At 37.6% G+C, this 20,096-nt stretch overlaps 2 protein-coding genes across 12 annotated transcripts in view; one reads left to right on the forward strand and one right to left on the reverse strand.

The window, feature by feature from the left end:
- DBF4 (DBF4-CDC7 kinase regulatory subunit) overlaps positions 1–16,067 on the reverse strand; it is a 36,327-nt gene extending 20,260 nt beyond the window's left edge. The window contains exons 1-6 of one of the 2 annotated variants that reach the window (XM_072784315.1): positions 15,738–16,067; positions 14,118–14,287; positions 7,875–8,054; positions 6,598–6,648; positions 6,016–6,085; positions 5,733–5,809 (exon numbers count right to left, since the gene is read on the reverse strand). In XM_072784315.1, coding sequence (XP_072640416.1) covers positions 5,733–5,809; positions 6,016–6,085; positions 6,598–6,648; positions 7,875–8,054; positions 14,118–14,287; positions 15,738–15,783 — 594 coding nt within the window. In that variant the 5' untranslated portion in view covers positions 15,784–16,067. The remainder of the gene's footprint in view (positions 1–5,732; positions 5,810–6,015; positions 6,086–6,597; positions 6,649–7,874; positions 8,055–14,117; positions 14,288–15,737) is intronic. The other variant, XM_072784316.1, reaches the window with a different exon arrangement.
- Positions 16,068–16,126: 59 nt separating this feature from the next.
- The window catches only part of SLC25A40 (solute carrier family 25 member 40), a 50,811-nt gene continuing 46,841 nt past the window's right edge, over positions 16,127–20,096 (forward strand). For 9 of the 10 annotated variants that reach the window (XR_012011086.1, XR_012011087.1, XR_012011089.1 and 6 more), the window contains exon 1: positions 16,128–16,354. The gene's annotated coding sequence lies outside the window, so the exon portion shown is untranslated. Of the gene's footprint in view, positions 16,355–20,096 lie in introns of all 10 variants that reach the window. The other variant, XM_072784337.1, reaches the window with a different exon arrangement.

Here is a 20,096-nt window from a genome sequence, read left to right on the forward strand (position 1 = left end):
CTTGCAGGAATGAAGGCAAAATAAAGATATTCTCACATTCTCTTCTACATGACTTTTTTGAGCAAAAAAGGATATAACACTGCCTAGTGGGTTTCTCAATAAATGCAAATTTAACAAAAATAACTATACCATAAGGACTGGTAGGGGAGGATAAAAGGGCTCAAAAAGTTTTAAGGCTTCTACATTTTATTTGAAGGGAGTAAAATATAATTCTAAATAGACTGTGAGAAGTTACACGGGTATAGTTTAACCTAAGCAACCACTAAAATAAAACAAAAAAATTAAAAATGGATATAGCCAAAAAGCCAAAAAATAAATCTTCAAACAATCTGAAAAGCAGCAGAGGAATAAATTGCAAAGAACACCAAAAGAAAAATATTCGTATATTTGCAGGCCTAAATTAAATGACACTAATAATTATTAAGTATGAATTAAAACATACCAATTAAAATATAGAGATTGCTAATAAAAATAATAAATAATTAATAAAAAGACAACTTCCAACTATCTATAAGAAACCCACTTTAGGGAATGCCTGGGTGGTTCAGTGGTTGAGCGTCTGGCCTTCGGCTCAGAGTATGACCCTGGAGTCCCAGGATCGAGTCCTGCATCGGGCTCCTTGCATGGAGCCTGCTTCTCCTTCCTTTGCCTACATCCTGCCTTTTTCTCTGCCTCTGTGTCCCTCATGAATAAATAAAATCGTAAAAAAAAAAAAAAGAAAAAGAAACCCACTTTAAAAATAAATACATAGGCATGTTAAATGTAGAAGGAAAAAAAAGACAAACCATACAAACACTAATCAAAAGGAAGGTGGCATGGTTATAGTGTATCTTCAGAATCTTTAGAACAGAGACAGAGAAACATTATATATTAACAAGGTCAATTCACCAAGAAGACATAGGAATATTAGACATGTGCACATCTAAGAAGGCTCAGAATGCACGAATCAAAAACTATGATGAGCTAGATGGAAAAATACACAAACCCACAATTTATTTGGCAACTTAATACTCCCCTCTCTTTCTGTAATGGCTAGAATAAGACAGAACATCAGTATGCAAACAAAAAAGCTATACACTCTGACCTATTAGACATCTATAGAACATTCCGCCCATTAACCTTAGTATATACATTTTTAAGTGCACATGGAACTTGCATTAAAACAGACTATATTCTGGGGGCACCAGGGTGGTTCAGTGGGGGTAAAGCATCTACTCTTGGTTTTGTCTCAGTTCATGATCTTTGGGATGTGAGATTGAGCCCCGTGTTGAGCTCTACATTCTACATTCAGTGCAGAGTCTGCTTGAGATTTGCTCCCTTTCGCTCCCCCTCCCCCTCGGTCCTTTTCCACTCTCCCTCCACCACACATGTACTTACTCTCTCTCTCAAATAAATACATTAAAAAAAAAGTACGGACTGTATTCTGGACAATACAAATCTTGACAAACTTAAAAGAATTGAAATCACACAAAATTTATGTTCTGACGATAACAATTAAAACAGAAATCAGTAAGAGCCCATTCATTGCCAGTGGAAATGCAAAATGGTACAGCCATTTTGAAAGACAGTTTGGCAGCTTCTTACCAAATTAAACATATTCTTACTATATAATCCAGCAATCATGCTCCTTGGTATTATCCAAATATGTTGAAAACTAATATCCACACAAAAACCTACACATGGATGTTTATATACATAATTCTCATAATGTCAAAGCTTGGAAGCAACCAAGATGTCTTTCAGAAGGTGAATGAACTGTGGCAAATCCAGACAATGGAATCATTCAGTAATTAACCATAACAACAAAGGAGCTATCAAGTCATGAAAAAGACATGGAGAAACTTTAACCGCTTAACACTAACTCAAGAACACAACCTGAAAAGACTATATATTCTAGAACTCCAAAAAAAAAATGACATTGAAGGAAAAGGCCAAGTTATGGAAAAAGGATAAGTAGTTGTTAGGAGTAAATGAGGGAAGAAGAGATAAATAAATGCAGCATGGAACAATTTTATGGGAACTATTCTGGAGGATACTATGATGGCAGGCATGTCACTGTTCATTTATGTGAACCTATACAATGTACAACACAAAGAGTGAACTCTAATGTAGACTATGGACTTTGATGATGACCTGTCAATAAAGTATATCAATTTATAACAAATGCACCATCGTGGTATAGGATGTTGACTATGGGGAAGGCTGTGTGTATACTGAGAGGTAAGGGGTATATGGGAATATCCTTGTCTTCTACTCAATTTTGCTATGAACCTACAGGGGCTATGAAAGAGTATGTACATATATACAGATATAGATCTATCTATATATCTACATATATAAATATATAGATAGGTAGATAAAGTTCTACATAAAATGTGTGGGATTGCAGTAAACAGAACTCAAAAAAATTTATAGACCTATTCTTTGAAAAACTTAAATTGATAAAAACTATCCCAAATGATGAAGGAGGAAAAAGAAAAATAATAATGATTTCAGGAATGAAAGACAAACATTAAAAGCTTAATAAGGGAATATTACAAATACTTTTGCCATCAATTTGACAGCTTAGACAAGTACGAATTCCTTGAAAAACAAACTACCAAAGTACACTCAATAAAAAAATAACCTGAATTTCTTTTATCTAATAAAAAAATTGAATTCATAGTTGAGAATTTTCCAACAAAAAAAAATTCCAGGACCAGATAACCTTGTATCAATTCTATCAAACATTTAAGAAATAAAACTTTTCCAGAAAATGTAAGTGGAAATATGTTCCAGCATTTTACGAGAGCAGCATTACCCTGACTCTAAAACCAAAGACATGAAAAAGTAAAAGACCAACATTCCTTGTGTATATATACGCAAAAAAAATCCTCAAAATTTCAGGTAAAACCAGAAAAGGAAAAAAAATCCAAGCACTTTAAACAGTTTAGCAAAATACATTCATTCAACATTTTTTAAAGATACATGCTAACTAGAGCATTAAATACAATATAATTAATGCCTTAAAATTTGTATGTATTAGTGTGCAGAAGATTTATATATGGCCATTCAAGACCAACAAATCCATCTTTATTGAAGAGTTTTTTAGTACTTAACAAACCAGAAAATTTCCAGAAACTTTCTTACATACAGAAAAATTTTGAAGCATTAGAATCAAATTCACCAGTTATACATTCTGGATTACAGATATTTGGTATTCTCATCCTTTCTTGTTTAAGAGAAAAGTAAGATCTGTTTCACTGCTATTTATCACACTTTAATTTTTATCTCACGAGGGCAAATATTCCTAGTGCCAAACACCTAACAGGACTGAGATCTGTTGAATATGGACAATTGCATGTGCAAAACCAAAATATGCCTGAATACTTCCCCTTTTTAAGATTATTTTTTTTAGAGTGAGAGTGTGCAAGTAGGGGGAGGAGCAGAAGAGAGGGAGGGAGGGCGAAATATCTCAAGCAGACCCTGGACATGCATGGGGCTTAATCTTATAACCCTGAGATTGTGATCTGAGCTGAAACCAAGAGTCAGATGCTTAAACTGAGCCACCTAGCAGTCTCTTCCTGAACACTTAAAAAAAAAAAAAAAAAAAGTATTTGAGAGTAAGCAGGGGGAGGGGTACAGAAAGAGGGGGAGAGAATGACTCTCAAGGGGACTCCCTGCTAAGTGCGGAGTCTGACCTGGGGCTCCATCCCACAACCCTGGGATCATGACCTGAGCTAAAATCAAGAGTCTGACGCTCAACCTACTGAGCCACCCAGGTGCTCCCATGAACACTTTTATTTATTTATTTTTTTTTTAAAGATTTTATTTTTTATTTATTTATTCATGATAGTCACAGAGAGAGAGAGAGAGAGAGAGAGAGGGAGAGAGAGGCAGAGACGCAGGCAGAGGGAGAAGCAAGCAGGCTCCATGCACCGGGAGCCCGACGTGGGATTCGATCCCGGGTCTCCAGGATCGCGCCCTGGGCCAAAGGCAGGCGCCAAACCGCTGCGCCACCCAGGGATCCCCATGAACACTTTTAAAACTATGAACTGTGACCTATTAGCAGATTTAGTATCAATTTACAGTATTTTTAAGATGACAATAGAATAATATAGAAATACTGGCATGAATCATATTAAGGATCAGCAATATTTCATGAGACTTGTTTCAGATATACATTTATATACACAGCGTACAGATAGAAATGATACAACGGTGCATTCAGAAACTATAATGTCCTTGTGAGTTTACATTTATTTCTATATACAATCCAAAAAATCTGCAAAGTGCATAAAGGTAGTTTATATGTATTTAGCTTATTTCAAATAAGGAATACTCACCCAACATTTTATAAAAATTTGGAAATAGACATTTGGAGGGTTTGGGTTTTTTTTTTTTTTTTCTTTTATACTTGTAAATAAAAACACTGAAAGTATTAATAGTTCAAATTTAAGTCCTAAGTAATTTGCCACTTTCTACAAATTGTTCCTATCTTATACAAATGTGTATTAAAAATATAAAATTCATAAAGACTTCAAGTATCTGTGCATATAACATGCATATATATGGGGGTAATCATGATGTAAAATGTTTCTTATTGTAAAATTGCTCAAGAGTTCAAAAGATAGTCCAAATGTCAGTCTTACCAGCAAACATGCTTTATTGGCAACCAGAAGGTCTTTCATCTACCTATTTTACTAAGTTACTCTCCTATTTAATAATTTCTCAATAATTTTCCAAACCCTTTCAGATAAACTGCAACTTGTTTATATAGTGTGCAAGGTCCTATCTGAACTTGCTAATTTTTCCTGCTTCATTTCTTATTGTTTTCCCACTCAAAAATGTATCATATTATAGAAAATTTCCCAAACATGCCAATTTACTTATGGCTACATGTCTTTATATACACTCTTACAAAATTTTCTTTTTAGATTTCAGTCATTTAAGGATTGAGGGAAGAAACAGCAGACCACAAAAAAATACACGGACATGAAAACCATGAGAAAACTAAGAGATGAGAGAAGTTGCAGAAGAAAACAGGTAAATTAAAGGAGGAAATGAGCAACTGCTGACAACCAAAATAACTGGTTTTAAAAACAATTAACTCCATTTGGCAAATCAGTCAGTAGCTTTCTACCTCATAGGTTCAAGAGTGAATGGGAAGCATAAAAGTGGAGATGTGGGAAGTCAGGATGATACAAATATTGGACAGTAATTAGGGAAGGATATAGATTAACAGAGATTTTATTGTATTTAAAGAACGGAGAGCCTCGATTCTCTGTAGAGGCTTTAAGAAGGAAGCTAATGTTTGAAAAGGAAGAGACAAGATATAGCAACGTTAAGTCTAACACTGTAATGCCTGATGCACTTACTTAGCAAACCTTTTGAGGTTAGGCCAGAAAGTCATAGTGTGCATGTGTAGCAAGATTTTGTTATAACGCTGTCTGGGGCAATTGAAAGAAGCATATTATATATACTAGAAGCTTCTCAAGATTTAATCTAATTATTCCTTCAGAATGAAAAAAGTATCTGGTAAAAAGCAATAGCAATCAAAGAAGAAAAAATAAATAAATTTATGCCATCCTCCCAGGAACAATTTTTTACCTTGTGAGTTAAATAACAGAAACATGAACACAGTACAAAGGCTTACCCTTAAGATATTCTGGCAGTAATTATTTTCTGCTTGATAAGAAACAAAACAGCCTTGATCACTTTAATTAGTTTAAAAATCAAGAAAAATAACATACCGCATCTTTTATAGAAGTGCTTGATTTCTTAAGTAAATATAGTTCTTTTTTCTTCTGTTCAATGTAGTATCTAATGTCTTCATTATAAAAAAAAAAAAAGGTTAAAGATTAGCATTTTTCCTCTGGAATTAAACACTGCTATTTTCTTAATACTAGAGTTAGGTGAAAAAATTACCACTTTAGGTATCTCTTGCTATCAGAATTCTCCTTGTGTAAAACCAGGAACCAAGAGCACAAATTAATACTTTTAACAAATACTATCAGAAACTGATAAAATTCTTACCATCAATATGAAGAATTTTTACTCCCCATGATAAAGCATTTGATAATATACTATTTGAAGGAATAAAATCCTGTAAAATAAAAAAAAAAAAAGGTTTAACAGTTTTCCTAGAAAATTACTGATTTAAATGAGTTAAATTTTAAAAATTATTTGAAGGTTAATGTCACTGAGGCAAGTATTCAGAATAGACTCTATATAGTTACAATAGCAATCCATATATGGTTTTTCTTCTGGAATTTCTTTTTTTTTTTCTTTTGGAATTTCTAAGTTAATCCTGTTTAATATATTCTCATATACTTGACAATTAACATTAACTGTAGCCATACAGTTAACAATTTTAAGACATTTCATTTAAAAATGCAAAAATGCCATAAGCTTCATACATCTCCAGTAATATTTTAAAAGGCCACAAGATGGAGATGTTTCTTCATGAAAAGTAGATTCTGTTCTTTGTAAAATGAAATACATGATGATATTTAGGCTTTTCCTATTAAAAATGAGGAAAGGAAAATTTCATAATAGTATATTATTATGAAAGTTCTTAATAACAGTATACAGTAAATTTTTAAATTTCATACTTACATGGTCCTTGATAGCTTTTTCAACTAATAATTTTCCTCTACTTAAACACACCTATAAAAATCCCAGAGATCAAACATTAAAAAGTTACAATTCATTGGGGAATAAATATAAAATAGCTAGACTAAATTGATAAATTTTAATATAAAATTTAAAATAGACAAAGTTTGTTTGTACAAGTCTTAATGACTATCAACACAATAAATGTATAGAAAAAGGCAATTTCCCTAGGGCCTTTATAGTAAGTAATAAGCTCTATTAAAAAGTGCTCTTTTTTTTGGTAAAGCAACTAAACAATTGAATGATAACAAACATCAGTTCTGTAGTAAAATGTCTGTAATTAAGGAGTAAGTTTAGATTCTAATTTCATATTCAAATGAAGATGTGAGAATATGACTAAATCAGACATTATTTTTATATGGTACTTCACATTTTAAACAGAACTCTGAAAAGCAACTAAAATGATACAAAAGCAACCATTTGGAAATAGCCACTAGTATAATCTCAGTTCTCCAAAAAAGCACTAAAGTGAAAAAATACATAAGCCTTCCTTGACTTTTCTTCTTGTATGTATTTCTATTTTTCCCTCTCCCCAATTTATCTTTCACTCTATTTTCTAACTTGTCAATGAAGTAACAGAGATATGGTATCAGTAACTAAAACAGGGGCTGGCAAATATTTTCTGTAAAGGGCCAGATAGCACATGTTTTAGACCTCTGCATCTGTCCTATCGAATACCTCCTTTATAGCAGGAAATCAACCAGTTAATATGTAAAGTAAATGAACAGGTCTGGGTGTATTTCAATAAAACTTTATTTATGGATATTGATATCTGAATTTAAATGTCACAAAATACTTTCAATGTTTGCGCAAGCATTTGAAGATGTAAAAACCATGCTTAGCTCAAGGCTGTAAAAAAAAAAAAAAAAAAAAACTTGGCCCATGCCATAGTTTGCTTACTCCTGCTGTGAAACAAAAGGTTTCCACTTCTACTTTAAATAATAATATGCTCTTACTTGCTAGTTGTTTGTAAATAACTCTTAAAAATAAAAGCCATCCTAAAAGGCAAAAGTGTTAATTTAGCAGAATATAACCCCAATATTAGGAGAAAAATCACCTTTCCCTAAGACAATAACCTTATTAATGATTGGAAAGCCACCCATATGTAGATACTGTTCTACCTAAGTAAACTCTGCATCCAGTCTACTCTTGAAAACCATGAGATCCTCAGGCTATATATAGCCTTTCTGAACGTCTCAAAGTGCATTGAAGAGACTTACTGAATCTGGAGATTTAAATGAACTTCCATCATGGCTGGGATGAGGTGAAGTGGTTTCTGCAGTATATACAGATTCTGGACTTGGTACAGGAGAAATTCTTCCCAATGTTTGTGCAAATTTAGCTTCCTTTTTATTTGAAATAAGGTAACTGATATCTTTGCTAAGAAATTCTTCAACTCGCTAAAGGAAAACAAAGTATTTTCAAATAAGCCATATAAACCATTAACTATTTCATATTTCAGGTACAGTGTAAAATACCAATTTGATGCATTTCAATATTTTGTAAATTAGTGTTTTTTTATATAGTATTCTGAATTTGAGTTCTGAGGAAGTACAATGGGAGTTCCAATAACAACCAGCATATGCTAGATACTATTATTTTTTAAGATTTTATTTATTCATTCATGAGAGACACAGATTGAGAGAGAGAGAGAGAGGCAGAGACATAGGCAGAGGGAGAAGCAGGCTCCTCTCAGGGAGCCCGATGTGGGACTCGATCCCTGATCCTGGGATCGGGCCCTGAGCCAAAGGCAGAGGCTCAACCACTGAGCCACTGGGCATCCCTAGATACAATTTTTAAGTACTTTATATATCCCAATTAATTTAATCCATATAACAGGGCAGCCCAGTGGCTCAGTGGTTTAGCACCACCTTCAGCCCAGGGCGTGATCCTGGAGACCTGGGATCAAGTCCCACATCAGGCTCCTGCATGGAGCCTGCTTCTCTCTTTGCCTGTGTCTCTGCCTCTCTCTCTCTCTCTCATGAATAAATAAATAAAATCTTTTTTTTTTAATAAAATCTTTAAAAAAAAAATCCATGTAACAACCCCATGGTATAATATTACTAATATCCACATTTTATGGAAAAGAAAATTAAAGAGAAGTGATATGACTTGGTTGAGGTTACATCATAGTAAATAACAGAATTTGAACACAGACATTCTGATCCAAGTCCACGCTCTAATGCACTACTGTCCAGTAAAACATACTATAATGATGTTAATGTTCTTTTATCAGCAATGTCCAATATGGTAGCAACTCGCCACATGTGGCTACTAAGCACTTAAAATATAACAAAGGTAACAAATGTGATTGTGCAATTGAATTTTTTTACTCAATACAGTATTCATTAAATTTAAATAGCTGATGGCTATAATATCAGGCAGGATAGTTCAAAATCAGTTAACATCTTTCTATAAGACTTTAACAGGAAGAAGGGGACCTTCACCCTCAGAGTATAAGACTGAAGATAATTTCCCTACTAAAATGTTTGGAAATCCCTGCTTGTATCCTGAATTTATAAACACAAGTACCAGGTGTCAATGTTATCAAAGATCATTCATATTGAATGGTAGGAAAATTAAAGCAGAAATAAATCTGTTTGCAAATCATTAACTATTTGCACAAATGAAAGATTTCTAAAATATTTTAAACAGCTATATATTTAATTTCTATTGGATCTCATCACATAAAAGGTAACACTAAAAAAAATGAAGCAAAATATTTAACAGATAAATAAATTCCATCTAAGTGTTAAGTAAATTTGCTGCTTACACCAGTGGCCCTCTTGCTACTTCTCTTTGCTCTGAGTAGCATTTTCATCAACCAGTACAAGATACCACATTTACTTATTTCAAGGATTATAAATGGGCAGAAGACGTGAACAGACATTTCTGCAAAGAAGACATACACATGGCCAACAAGCACATGAGAAAATGCTCCGCATCACTTGCCATCAGGGAATACAAATCAAAACCACAATGAGATACCACCTCACACCAGTGAGAATGGGGAAAATTAACAAGACAGGAAACAACAAATGTTGGAGAGGATGTGGAGAAAGGGGAACCCTCTTGCACAGTTGGTGGGAATGTGAACTGATGCAGCCACTCTGGAAAACTGTATGGAGGTTCCTCAAAGAGTTAAAAATAGAGCTACCCTATGACTTACAAGGTCTTACAAGGGCCAACAGGAATATAAATGCACAATTTACACATTAAATGCTTTCTTCATTTTGTGGCCTCAGCACCGCCAGAGGTTCTAATTTTTCAAAAGGAACCACTCTCCCACATATTTTTTAAAAATTGTGATAAAAATACTTATTAAATTGACCGTTTTAACCATTTTTAAGTATGCAATTCAGTGGCACTGAGTACAAGTACAATGTTGAACCATCACCACTACACATTTCTAAAACTTTTTCATCATCCTAAGCTAAAACTCTATTAAACAGTAACTCCCCATTTTCTCCTCTTCCCAGCCCCTTTTGTGTCCTACTTTGCTTCTACACATTTAACTATTCTAGATAATTTATATAGGTCAAATCCTGTACTCGTCTTTTTGTGTCTGAGTTATTTTGCTCAGCACAGTGTTTTCAAGGTTCATGAATGTTTTAGCAAGGGATTACTTTTCAAGGTTGAATAATATTCCATTGTACGTATAGACATTTTGTTCATCCACTGATCTGAAGATGAAAATCAGGGTTGTTTTCACCTTTTGTCGATTGTGAATAATGCTGCTATGCACGGGTATATGAGTATCTCTTCAAGGCCTTGCTCCAATTGTTTTGGGTATAACCTGTTTTCCATAGCAGTTATACCATTTTACAATTCCACCAACCCACAAGGGTTCCAACCTCCACACATCCTTGCCAATACTTACATTTTTTGATACTAACCATCCTAACAGATGTGACATGGTATCTCCTTTTAGTTTTCATTTTTATCTCCCTAATGATTAGGGATGGAGAGCATCTTTTCATGTGCTTGTTAGCTAAGCGTACGTCTTCTTTAGAGAAGTGTCTATTTGAGTCCTTTGCTCATGTTTTAATTGGTTGTTTTTCAATGTTGAGCTATATGAGTTCTTTACCTATTCTGGATATTAATCACCTATCAGATCACCAATATAACATTGTTTCTTGCTATTTCCCTCCACCTAAATCCCAAGCTCAAGTCACATTGTAGTAACTAGCAGTTGCTCCCGTTATACATAGATAAACTTTAAATATATTCTGCCCTCTATTTAGTTTGTCCATTCTACCTGATATATTCCTACTAGACTTTCAAGACTTAGGTTAAACTCTATCTCTGCTATGATTCCTAAAGGCAAAGTTAATCATTTTCTTCTCTGTATTTTTTTTTTTTTAAAGTAAGCTCCATGCCCCACATGGAGCCCAATGTGGTGCTTCAACTTAAAACTGTAAGATCAAGACCCGAGCTGGGAGCAAGACTGAGTCACCCAGGCACCCCTCTTCTCTGTATTCTAATGGCAATTTCTACATAACTTTTGTTAAAGCACTGACAATGCTATATCTGTAAATTATTTAGGTGTCTGATATTCCCACAGACTAACAGCAGTAGATGCATAAATACATCTTATGTATTTTTTGCATCCCCAGCAGCTAAAACAGTGCTACCAAATGAAAGACACTAGTGGATTAATTTTTTAATAAATTTCCACATGACCAAATCATAATTATTCTTCAAAGCTAACTTCAAATTGTGTTTGCACAAGAGCTTCCAAGATTTTCTTAGGTGGAAGTAATTTTTCCTTGTTGATATTATATGTTGTGTTACAATTAATTATACCCATGCAATCTCTACCTAAATCAGAAGTTAAAAGCCGGATAGACCTAAGATTCATTTTTGTAATCTACCAAAACAATACCAAATTCCTTAGTGCTTAGTTTCATCATGGTCTTCAATTTATCAGTTATAGTTGAATTTAGGTCTCTTAAAGAGTAAACCTGAAACTTTTTGAGTCACTCACAGTTACAATGAACATCAAACAAGTAACTGTCTTCAAGTTCATGATAATGCAAGGCATTTATCCTTACATCTTTGTTCTTCTCCAACTGTCTTATTTTAGCCCAGAATGTTTAGATATGGACCTAAATATGGTTGATTCCATGTCCTTTTTAAGATAATTTTGTAACAGCTACATTCATTGCCACTATTGAAAAGATAGTTCCCTATTAAGTCAAATTTCACTGCTGTGTTTTCAGTGGTTGAACTCTCCAGATAAATGGGATATGTTTTCATCAAGAGTAACAAACAAATGCATAAAGTGGACAATTACAGAAAAAGAAAACACTGGTAATAATCTGAAGATAAATTACAAAATGAAGAATCATCCTTTCAAGGAATATCTATTCAACTAAGTATTTCTTGAAGTTGAACCCTAAAACTCTTAGTGTCTACAGCTCAAGATTCCTCTACAATTCATGTAACACATCACCATACAGAAGTCTTTTTTAAAGGAGAGCGACAGTCATGTCTGAAGAACAGAAATTAGGACATCATTGAATTATTGGAAAGATAGTGTAGAGAGGGATTATAAATCGATCACAAAAACAATTTTAAAGGGAAATTAAGAAGTACAGTTAGTAAATGAAATTCAGTTGAAAATCCACAGCTCAAAAAAAGAATGTGAAAACTTATGTTCATAATATGCTCTTTACTTCAGTGGTCTACTTCAAACCATTTCAGGATAAAAATTTGAAGTGTTTAAAACTGAAAGGTCTCCAAACTATTACCATGTGCATAAGTGAATTCAAAACTTGTTTCTTGCAAGTGCCTCAGGAACTGCTGTGAGAAGAAAAGGAGGCAGGACAACCATCTCTGTACTAACTAGAACCATTTAGTTTAGGTAGAAGTTTCCTTTTACTGGCTTTATATATTAGACTCCTGAATGATTTTGCTTGAAGGGTTCCACTACCAAAAATATAAATCTAAAATCACTGATTTAGGGGCACCTGGGTGGCTCAAGTCAGTTAAGCACCTGCCTTCAGCTCAGGTCATGATCCCAGAGTCGCAGGATGGAGCACAACATCAGGTGGCCCCGCTCAGGAGGGAGTCTGCTTCTCCCTCTGACCTTCCCTCCCCTAGTGCTCTCTCATTCTCTCAAATAAAAAAAAAAAAAAAAAAAAAAAAAAAATTAAAAAAATCAAATAACTGATTTAGATCATAAAGATTAATGGGTTATTCATCATATTTGAGAAAGCTGTGAAACTGTATCAGCTACTTTGTAGCCATTAATTGGTCGGACAAAAATGGTAGTAGCATGTTAAATCTGGGAATTAGGAGGCTAATCCTACACTAGACCAGTCATTTCACTTCTCTGGACTCTTAAGCTCTTAATTTCTAAAATAAGGAATCTTTATTCAAAGGTGGCAGGCCTACAAAACATGATTTTTAGGAATGCAGTCATATGGTTATTATGATACATGTTACTGCTATGACAAATGTACGATGTTTTAAGAAAATGAGTTAAGAAGGGCACCTAGGTGGCTCAGATCATTAAGTGTCTGCCTTTGGCTCAGGTCATGATCTCAGGGGCCTGGGATCAAGCCCTTCATCAGACCCCCCTGCTCAGCGGGGAGTCTGCCTCAGCCACAGGGCTGCACTGCCCCTGCCCCTGCATGCTCATGCTCTCTCTCTCTCTCTCTCTCTCTCAAATAAATAAAATCTTAAAAAAAAAAAGAAAAGAAAAAAGAAAATGAGTAACAAAAAGTAAAGTGAACAACTTTTCAAAGATAAGTGAAGATCACATCAATAAACAATACCAAGAAACTTTCTACATGTTCTGCAGATTTCTATTTTAGGAATGCCAGGATTCTTTCATATTCAAAGATGCTAACCTCAACAAATTCAAAGTACAGCACAAACCTTTTTTAAGAAACAGGAAGAATTAGGAAGATTGAACTCTTAACCCCACTTGTTAAAATTTTCTTTCTTATTTACACAATGTTTAAGGTAGAGAGTTTTCAAAATTCTTAAACCCAAATTCTGTTCCCTTAATGACATTAAGACTGTTACCACTCAGAGTAATTTAACTCTTTGTGGTTCTAAGAGGTTCTCTATGTTATGCAAATAACATTCTTCCTGTTATGCAAGTCCAGACAAATTTATGTAGTTTCCCAACAATCATAATCAAGGAGTTATTGCTATCTGGAGGACATACAAACATTACAACGAGGCAATCAAAGGTTCCACCAGGACAAGGGAGGAAGTCACATTTCCCACACTTTGTGAACTTTACATTAGACTCAAAATCACAGAAACCTGAAAATCGTATTAGGCTACAAAAGGTTAAAACAAAGTTTCTCATTAATGTTAAACAGCTGATAAAAATTTTAAGCTAGGTGGTTACGTTTCCCAAAATGATGATCTAAAATGATTATATATTAGAAAGTACTAGTTATAAGCTTTCATTTTTTTGGTCAAAGTGTATAGTTTTGACTTACCCCTCCCAGATCCTGAATGTCCTTTTGGAGTTTTTCAGATACGGTGACAGAAGGTAAGTCAATGTAAAATATTTTTCCCCAGAGTGGCTTATATTTGTATTTTTCTGGTTTGTTATCAGTTTTCATAGATTTCATAGATCTGTTTTTTTCATTTTTGACTTGGATTCCACCTGTTGTTTAAAAAAAGTAGAATCAGATCATGATTTATGTGGACAGAAAATTTCTCTTTTAAAAATACTTTTTATACAGTCATCATTTCATAGAGGGGGAAAAAATCTTTATAATACCACCAATTAAACACTCAATAGCATTTTACTGTATTTCTTCGTAGTATCACTTAGGATAAAACCAGAATACCATATTTGTTTTAACAGATCCCATACTGTAAAATAATCATCGTTCACAGCCTATAGTTGAAGCTGCAGGAAATATTCACGCATTTGTTCATGTTTTTATGTATTACAGTGGAACTATATAAAACCTTTTGACAGACCTTCCTCCTTGGGATGTAAACTCCAAGGGGTATTTACTCAAGAAATATTTACGGGACATCTGCCATTCTGTTTAACACTTACCAACACACACACAAAAAAAACCCTCTGTTACACATGATAATCTAGTCCTCAAAAGGTTCTAAGGCTTAGTTTCCTGTAGTCTGTCTACACATTAATGACTAAATGATCCGTTTGAAGAGCCAGAGCACCATTCACTTCATTATTTCCCTTGAAAACAGACCTGAGACCTAAACAAGTGCTTTGAAAATTAACTTTGGGAACACAATCTGTTCTTTTTTTTTTTTTTTTTTTTATTTTATTTTATTTATTTATGATAGTCACAGAGAGAGAGAGAGGGGCAGAGACACAGGCAGAGGGAGAAGCAGGCTCCATGCACCGGGAGCCCGACGTGGGACTCGATCCCGGGTCTCCAGGATCATGCCCTGGGCCAAAGGCAGGCGCCAAACCACTGCGCCACCCAGGGATCCCCCACAATCTGTTCTTAAGCTGAAAATCCCTATATATGTACGACATACATATTCCAGACATATTACAAAGAAAGAAAAAAAAAATTCGGAAGCTGTAGCCTTTTACCATACAAAGTAATCGAAAATGGAAATTTGTTTTCGTTTCTATTATGTTGAAAACAGACACCTTCTACGTGTGTATTTGAAAGACAGTCTCTTAACTTACTGAGTGCGGAAAAATAAATTTAAGAATACGACCAAAAGCCCACCCACCACCATGGAATTGGATCAAGAGCCTAAAAGCCGCGCGCACCCCTGCTTTGCAACTGGAGGCTGCAGCCGCCGCAGCCTCAAGGGCCCGAGCCGAGTCGCAGCTCCCGGGGCCGCACATTGTTTCCCCTCTTACGGCCCAAGCACCACCGGCAACTGGGGGCCGCGGCTGGAGCGCGAAGCGCGCGAGGGGCCCGGTTGGGAGCCCTTCCCCGTCGGAGGCACAGCCCTGGACCGAGCCTTCCTTCAGGCCACCGAGAAGGACGCACAAGCCAGAAAGGAAAAGGAACAGGGGCCTGGGGTCGGGGGAGAACTCTGAAACAACCCACGGCGGAACCACGAGGGCGGGAAAGGATTAAAGGGACTGCAGCGGAGGAGGGGCTTCATACCCTGGAGATGTCCTTTGCTGTGGATCCTCATGGCTCCGGCGTTCATGGCAGCCGCCCGGCACCTACATGCTGGGTTCGGGAGTGACGCGCCGGGCGGCCGCGGAAACACACCTCGTCGGGGCCGCCCGAGCCGCCGGCCGCCGCTCCCCCTGCCGCAGACCACCACACCCACGCAGCCGAGCCGCCGCGTCTGCCGTCCGGGTTTCCGGGCCCGGCTCGGACCCCAAGGCGCCGAGGAGGAAGAGGCCGGGCGCAACCGAGAGGGCTGCGGCGGTTGAAGATTTGAAAACGCGTCACGCGGCCGCGGCGCCCGGACGCGCGCCCCGCCCCCTCTCGCGCCGCGCGCCGCGCCCCGCCTCACGCTCGCCCCCACGTGCCCGCCTCCGCGCGCCGCGCGCCGCCCCTCCCCCACGGCGCTTTCCCCTAGGCCTTCGCCCCGGCTCGTCGCCCGCGGCTTGGGCTTCCTCAGCTCGGCTGGAGCGTCCTGGCGACTCCTTGTGCCCTAACGTGGTGACTGCAGTTAGCCCCGGGGGCTAGCCCAGCCCGCCGCCGCCTGGGTCGTTCCCGCCTCCTAGGGTTGCCGCGACCGCGCGCCCTCCGGCTGCCTCCTTCACCAGGTACGCTTCTGGGCCGAGGGTCGGCGGTCCCGGCGGCTGAAGGCGAGGCGGCTTGTGGCCGGACCGGGGCAGCCTCCGGCCGGGCGGGCCTGCTCAGAGCCCCCGCGGTGGGCAGCGAGGCTTTCCTGCAGTCACCGCGGAGCTTGCCGGCGGGAGACAGGCCGCTGAGGGGCTCCCGGGGCGGCGGCGGGGGCGGGGGCGGGGGCGGGGGTCGTCGGCCGGTCGGCGCCTCCCAGCCTAGAACGAGTTCGGGGCGCCTGGGGCCTTCGGTACCTCATCGTGTGCTGCTCCTTTGACTCCTGCGTGCACAGACCTGTTCTCGTTTTATCGTGAAGTTTATTTCAACAATAATAGGAAGTGAAATTTGAGATCTCAAGTCTTAGGGTTTGGGGTCTGGACCCACCATTTAGCAGCAGCGTCTAACTGTGGTTAAATTACCTAATCCCATGGAGTCCCAGCTTTTTCACTTGTAAAATGGTGATACTGATGGGATTATATTAAGGATCACGTTAAAATATTTTGTAAAGTAAGTTTTTGTTTTTTTTTAAGTGGAGGGGGAGAAAAAGCTTCACAAAATTGTTTTGGGTTCGTTTCTGCTTATAAACTTGTGAAAGACGAAGAGGATTAGGTTTTGTACTATTTTGCATTCATTAACTTTCGGACATAATAATCACTCATTGTTTAATGGTGATTTAATTAACTGATTTTTTTTTTTTTTAAAGAGAGGGAGGAGGAAGAGGGGCAGAAGGTGAGAGACAATGTTAAGCAGGGGGCAGCGGTTTGGCGCCGCCTGCAGCCCGGGGCGTGATCCTGGGGACCCTGGATCGAGTCCCGCGTCGGACTCTGCTTGGAGCCTGCTTCTCCCTCTGCCTGTGTCTCTGCCTCTCATTCTCTCTCTGTGTCTCTATAAATAAATAAACAAAATCTTTAAAAAAAAAAAAAAAGAATGTTAAGCAGGCTCTAGGCCCTGCATGGAGGGGTGTGTGTGTGTCCCGTTTGTGTCGTTCTCCCCCCCCCCCCACCATGGGCTGAGATCGTGACCTGAGGAAAAATCGAGTCATCAGCTTTACCAACTGAGCCAACCAGATGCCCTTAATGGTTGATTTTTAAACTCATAGAGGTCAGAGAAGTTAGTGCCAATATCACTTTAACAAGTATGTACTTTAAAGCATAGACAGGGATGTATTGTTATAACCCTTAACCGAAATGCGGAACACAAAGAGGTAGGTGGTCCAGGTTTGCTAAGGGAAATGAGAGTTTAGTTGTGAATGGCTTTAAGTTGAAGGACCTAGGGAGAGAAGCGTGGGACTATCATTTATAAGGCAGTTGGTAATATTTGTCTGTAACTCAGGAGAGGTGGGGGGACGGTAAAGAGAGGAAAAAGATTGATTTGAGAGGCATACAGACCCTCACCCTTGGGGGGATGCTTAAGAGGTTATCAGATCTTGATAGGCAGGAGGAGGTGTAGTGTTTTTTTTTTTTTTTGGTTTTTTTTTTTTTTAGGGATTTTATTTATTTATTCATGAGAGACACACAGAGAGGCAGAGGGAGAAACAGGCTCCCTGCAGGGAGCCTGACTGGGACTCGATCCGGGTCTCCAAGATCATATCCCGGGCTGAAGGCGGCGCTAAACCACTGGGCCACCAGGGCTGCCCGAGGAGGTGTATTTTGAACAAAACATTCATCATTAGATGATCTATTTGGGGAAAACAACCTATTTTCAAAATGTAAACTCCCAAAAAAGTACAAGATTTTTTGTTCATAAAAAGTTTTAAGATTGAGAAGCGCAAATGGAGAATGTAGGTAAGTCCTGGGAGGAAATAAAATTGCCCATGACAGCATGTGAAATAAGAAAAGCAGTGATGAGCAGACGATGATGAAGAAATAGAAAGATGGAGAAGAGGGTTTAGAGTTAGGAAGAGAACTGGGAACAAAACTTATCAGAAGTCACAGAATTACAAACGTTGGGATCCTGCAGGCATCGCTGTCTGGCTTTGGGTAGTTTTGAGTCTCCATTTTAATCTGTGAAAAGGAGGTAATTAATATTTCTCAGATAGGTGGATGAAATGAAGCATTCCTGAAAGCTTAATTAGCACACAGAGTGAGAGTCTAATGAGTGCTATCCTTCTGGTGACCTCTGCACTAGCTCCTCCATCTTCAAGAGTTCAAAGGCCAAGACTTGAAAAATAGAGTCAGCTTCCCTCCTACCCCACCATCATGTAGGAATGTGTACAATCTTGCTTTCTCTTTATTGAATACATAAAATCTTAAAAAAAAAAAAAAGATGTCATTGATTTCTTTATTGAAAATTTCAAGGCAGCCTGGGTGGCTCAGCGGTTTAGCGCCACCTTCAGCCCAGGGGATCCTGGGGACCCGTGATCGAATACCGCATCGGGCTCCCTGCATGGAGCCTGCTTCTCCCTCTGCCTGTGTCTCTGCCTCTCTCTCTGTATTCTCTGAATAAATTAAGAAAAAGAAAAAGAAAAGAAAAGAAAAGAAAATTTCAGATGACTAAAGTGTAAGGACTAGATAAGAATAAGGGTCTTGAAGGGGAGGAAACAGGTTGAGCATAATCCTGAAAAAATCAGTCAATATAGGGAATTATATTGATAGGAAGGAAGATAGGGTCTTTGGAAGGTTTAGGGGATATGGGAAAGATTTAAACGTATTTCTATTGAACAAAAAATGAAAGCTCATTTTCCAGTGAAAGCTGAGTTAACTTTCTTATTTACTATAATGAGGAAACTAACATTGTTTGTAACCTATGCTTTTAGACACACCCCTGACTGCCTTATAGGTGATAATGCTAAGCTATGAATGAGAAAGTCTTTTACTGGTCAGTGTTAATGATTTTCTAATCTGTAACTCAAGGTTAATTTAAAAAAATACTACTGGAACTCAAATCTTTTAGTAGCTACAGGAAAGACTTAGTCATATATCTATGGCCTGTATGCATAGAAACCCCCTTACCTGTCCTGACAATAATTAGGACTGTTAGTAAGTTAATCAAGTTTGTGTTAAAGTATATCTTAAAGTATGCTTTAGGTGAAGGATATACATTCAGGAAGAACTGAATGGGGGAGAGGGCAGGGTTATTTATGTTGAGAAGTTTAAAAAGTTCTTTTAAACAAAGTTGGAAAACATTGAGCAGAATTATGGTTTAGTTAAGTGAACATTTGGCTGTCAATTAGGATAAATGAATTTCATTCAGTACTGGCTCTATTTCTAAGAAGTTTTATTACCTTGGGCAATTTCACCTCCTCTAGTACATTGTAAATGAAGACCGTATCTGCTCAGTCTACCACATATCTTTTTGTGATTATCAAATGAGGCCTAATCTCCTTTTTCAGACCACCTCATACATATGTCCAAATTTAAATTTTTTATTTTACAGCCTAGACAAATGAATGGATTTGTTCATTCTTGTGTACTCCTCATCACTTTCCTATTATCTTTTGCTTAAGCTTCTCTACCTATTCCTTTTCCCTGTTCATAGCAAGCCTAGCTTAGATTGAGCCTGTATCTCCTCCTCATTTGGAGCCTTCCATAAAATTCCTATTTGATTCATATGCTAACTATTGATATATTATTTTCTGAAATATGTTCTCTTGCTATTTTTAAAATTTAGTTTTCATATTTTATAGTCTCAATACCCTGGTGAGTTGGAGGACAGAAGGGTTTTTGAAGGTTAAGTTGTTCATTTTGTAGGCTAATCATATGAAAAGATAGCTGTGGCACTGAA

This window comes from Canis lupus, chromosome 18 (assembly GCF_048164855.1).
Source record: "Canis lupus baileyi chromosome 18, mCanLup2.hap1, whole genome shotgun sequence".
In the NCBI taxonomy this organism is placed as follows: domain Eukaryota; kingdom Metazoa; phylum Chordata; class Mammalia; order Carnivora; family Canidae; genus Canis; species Canis lupus.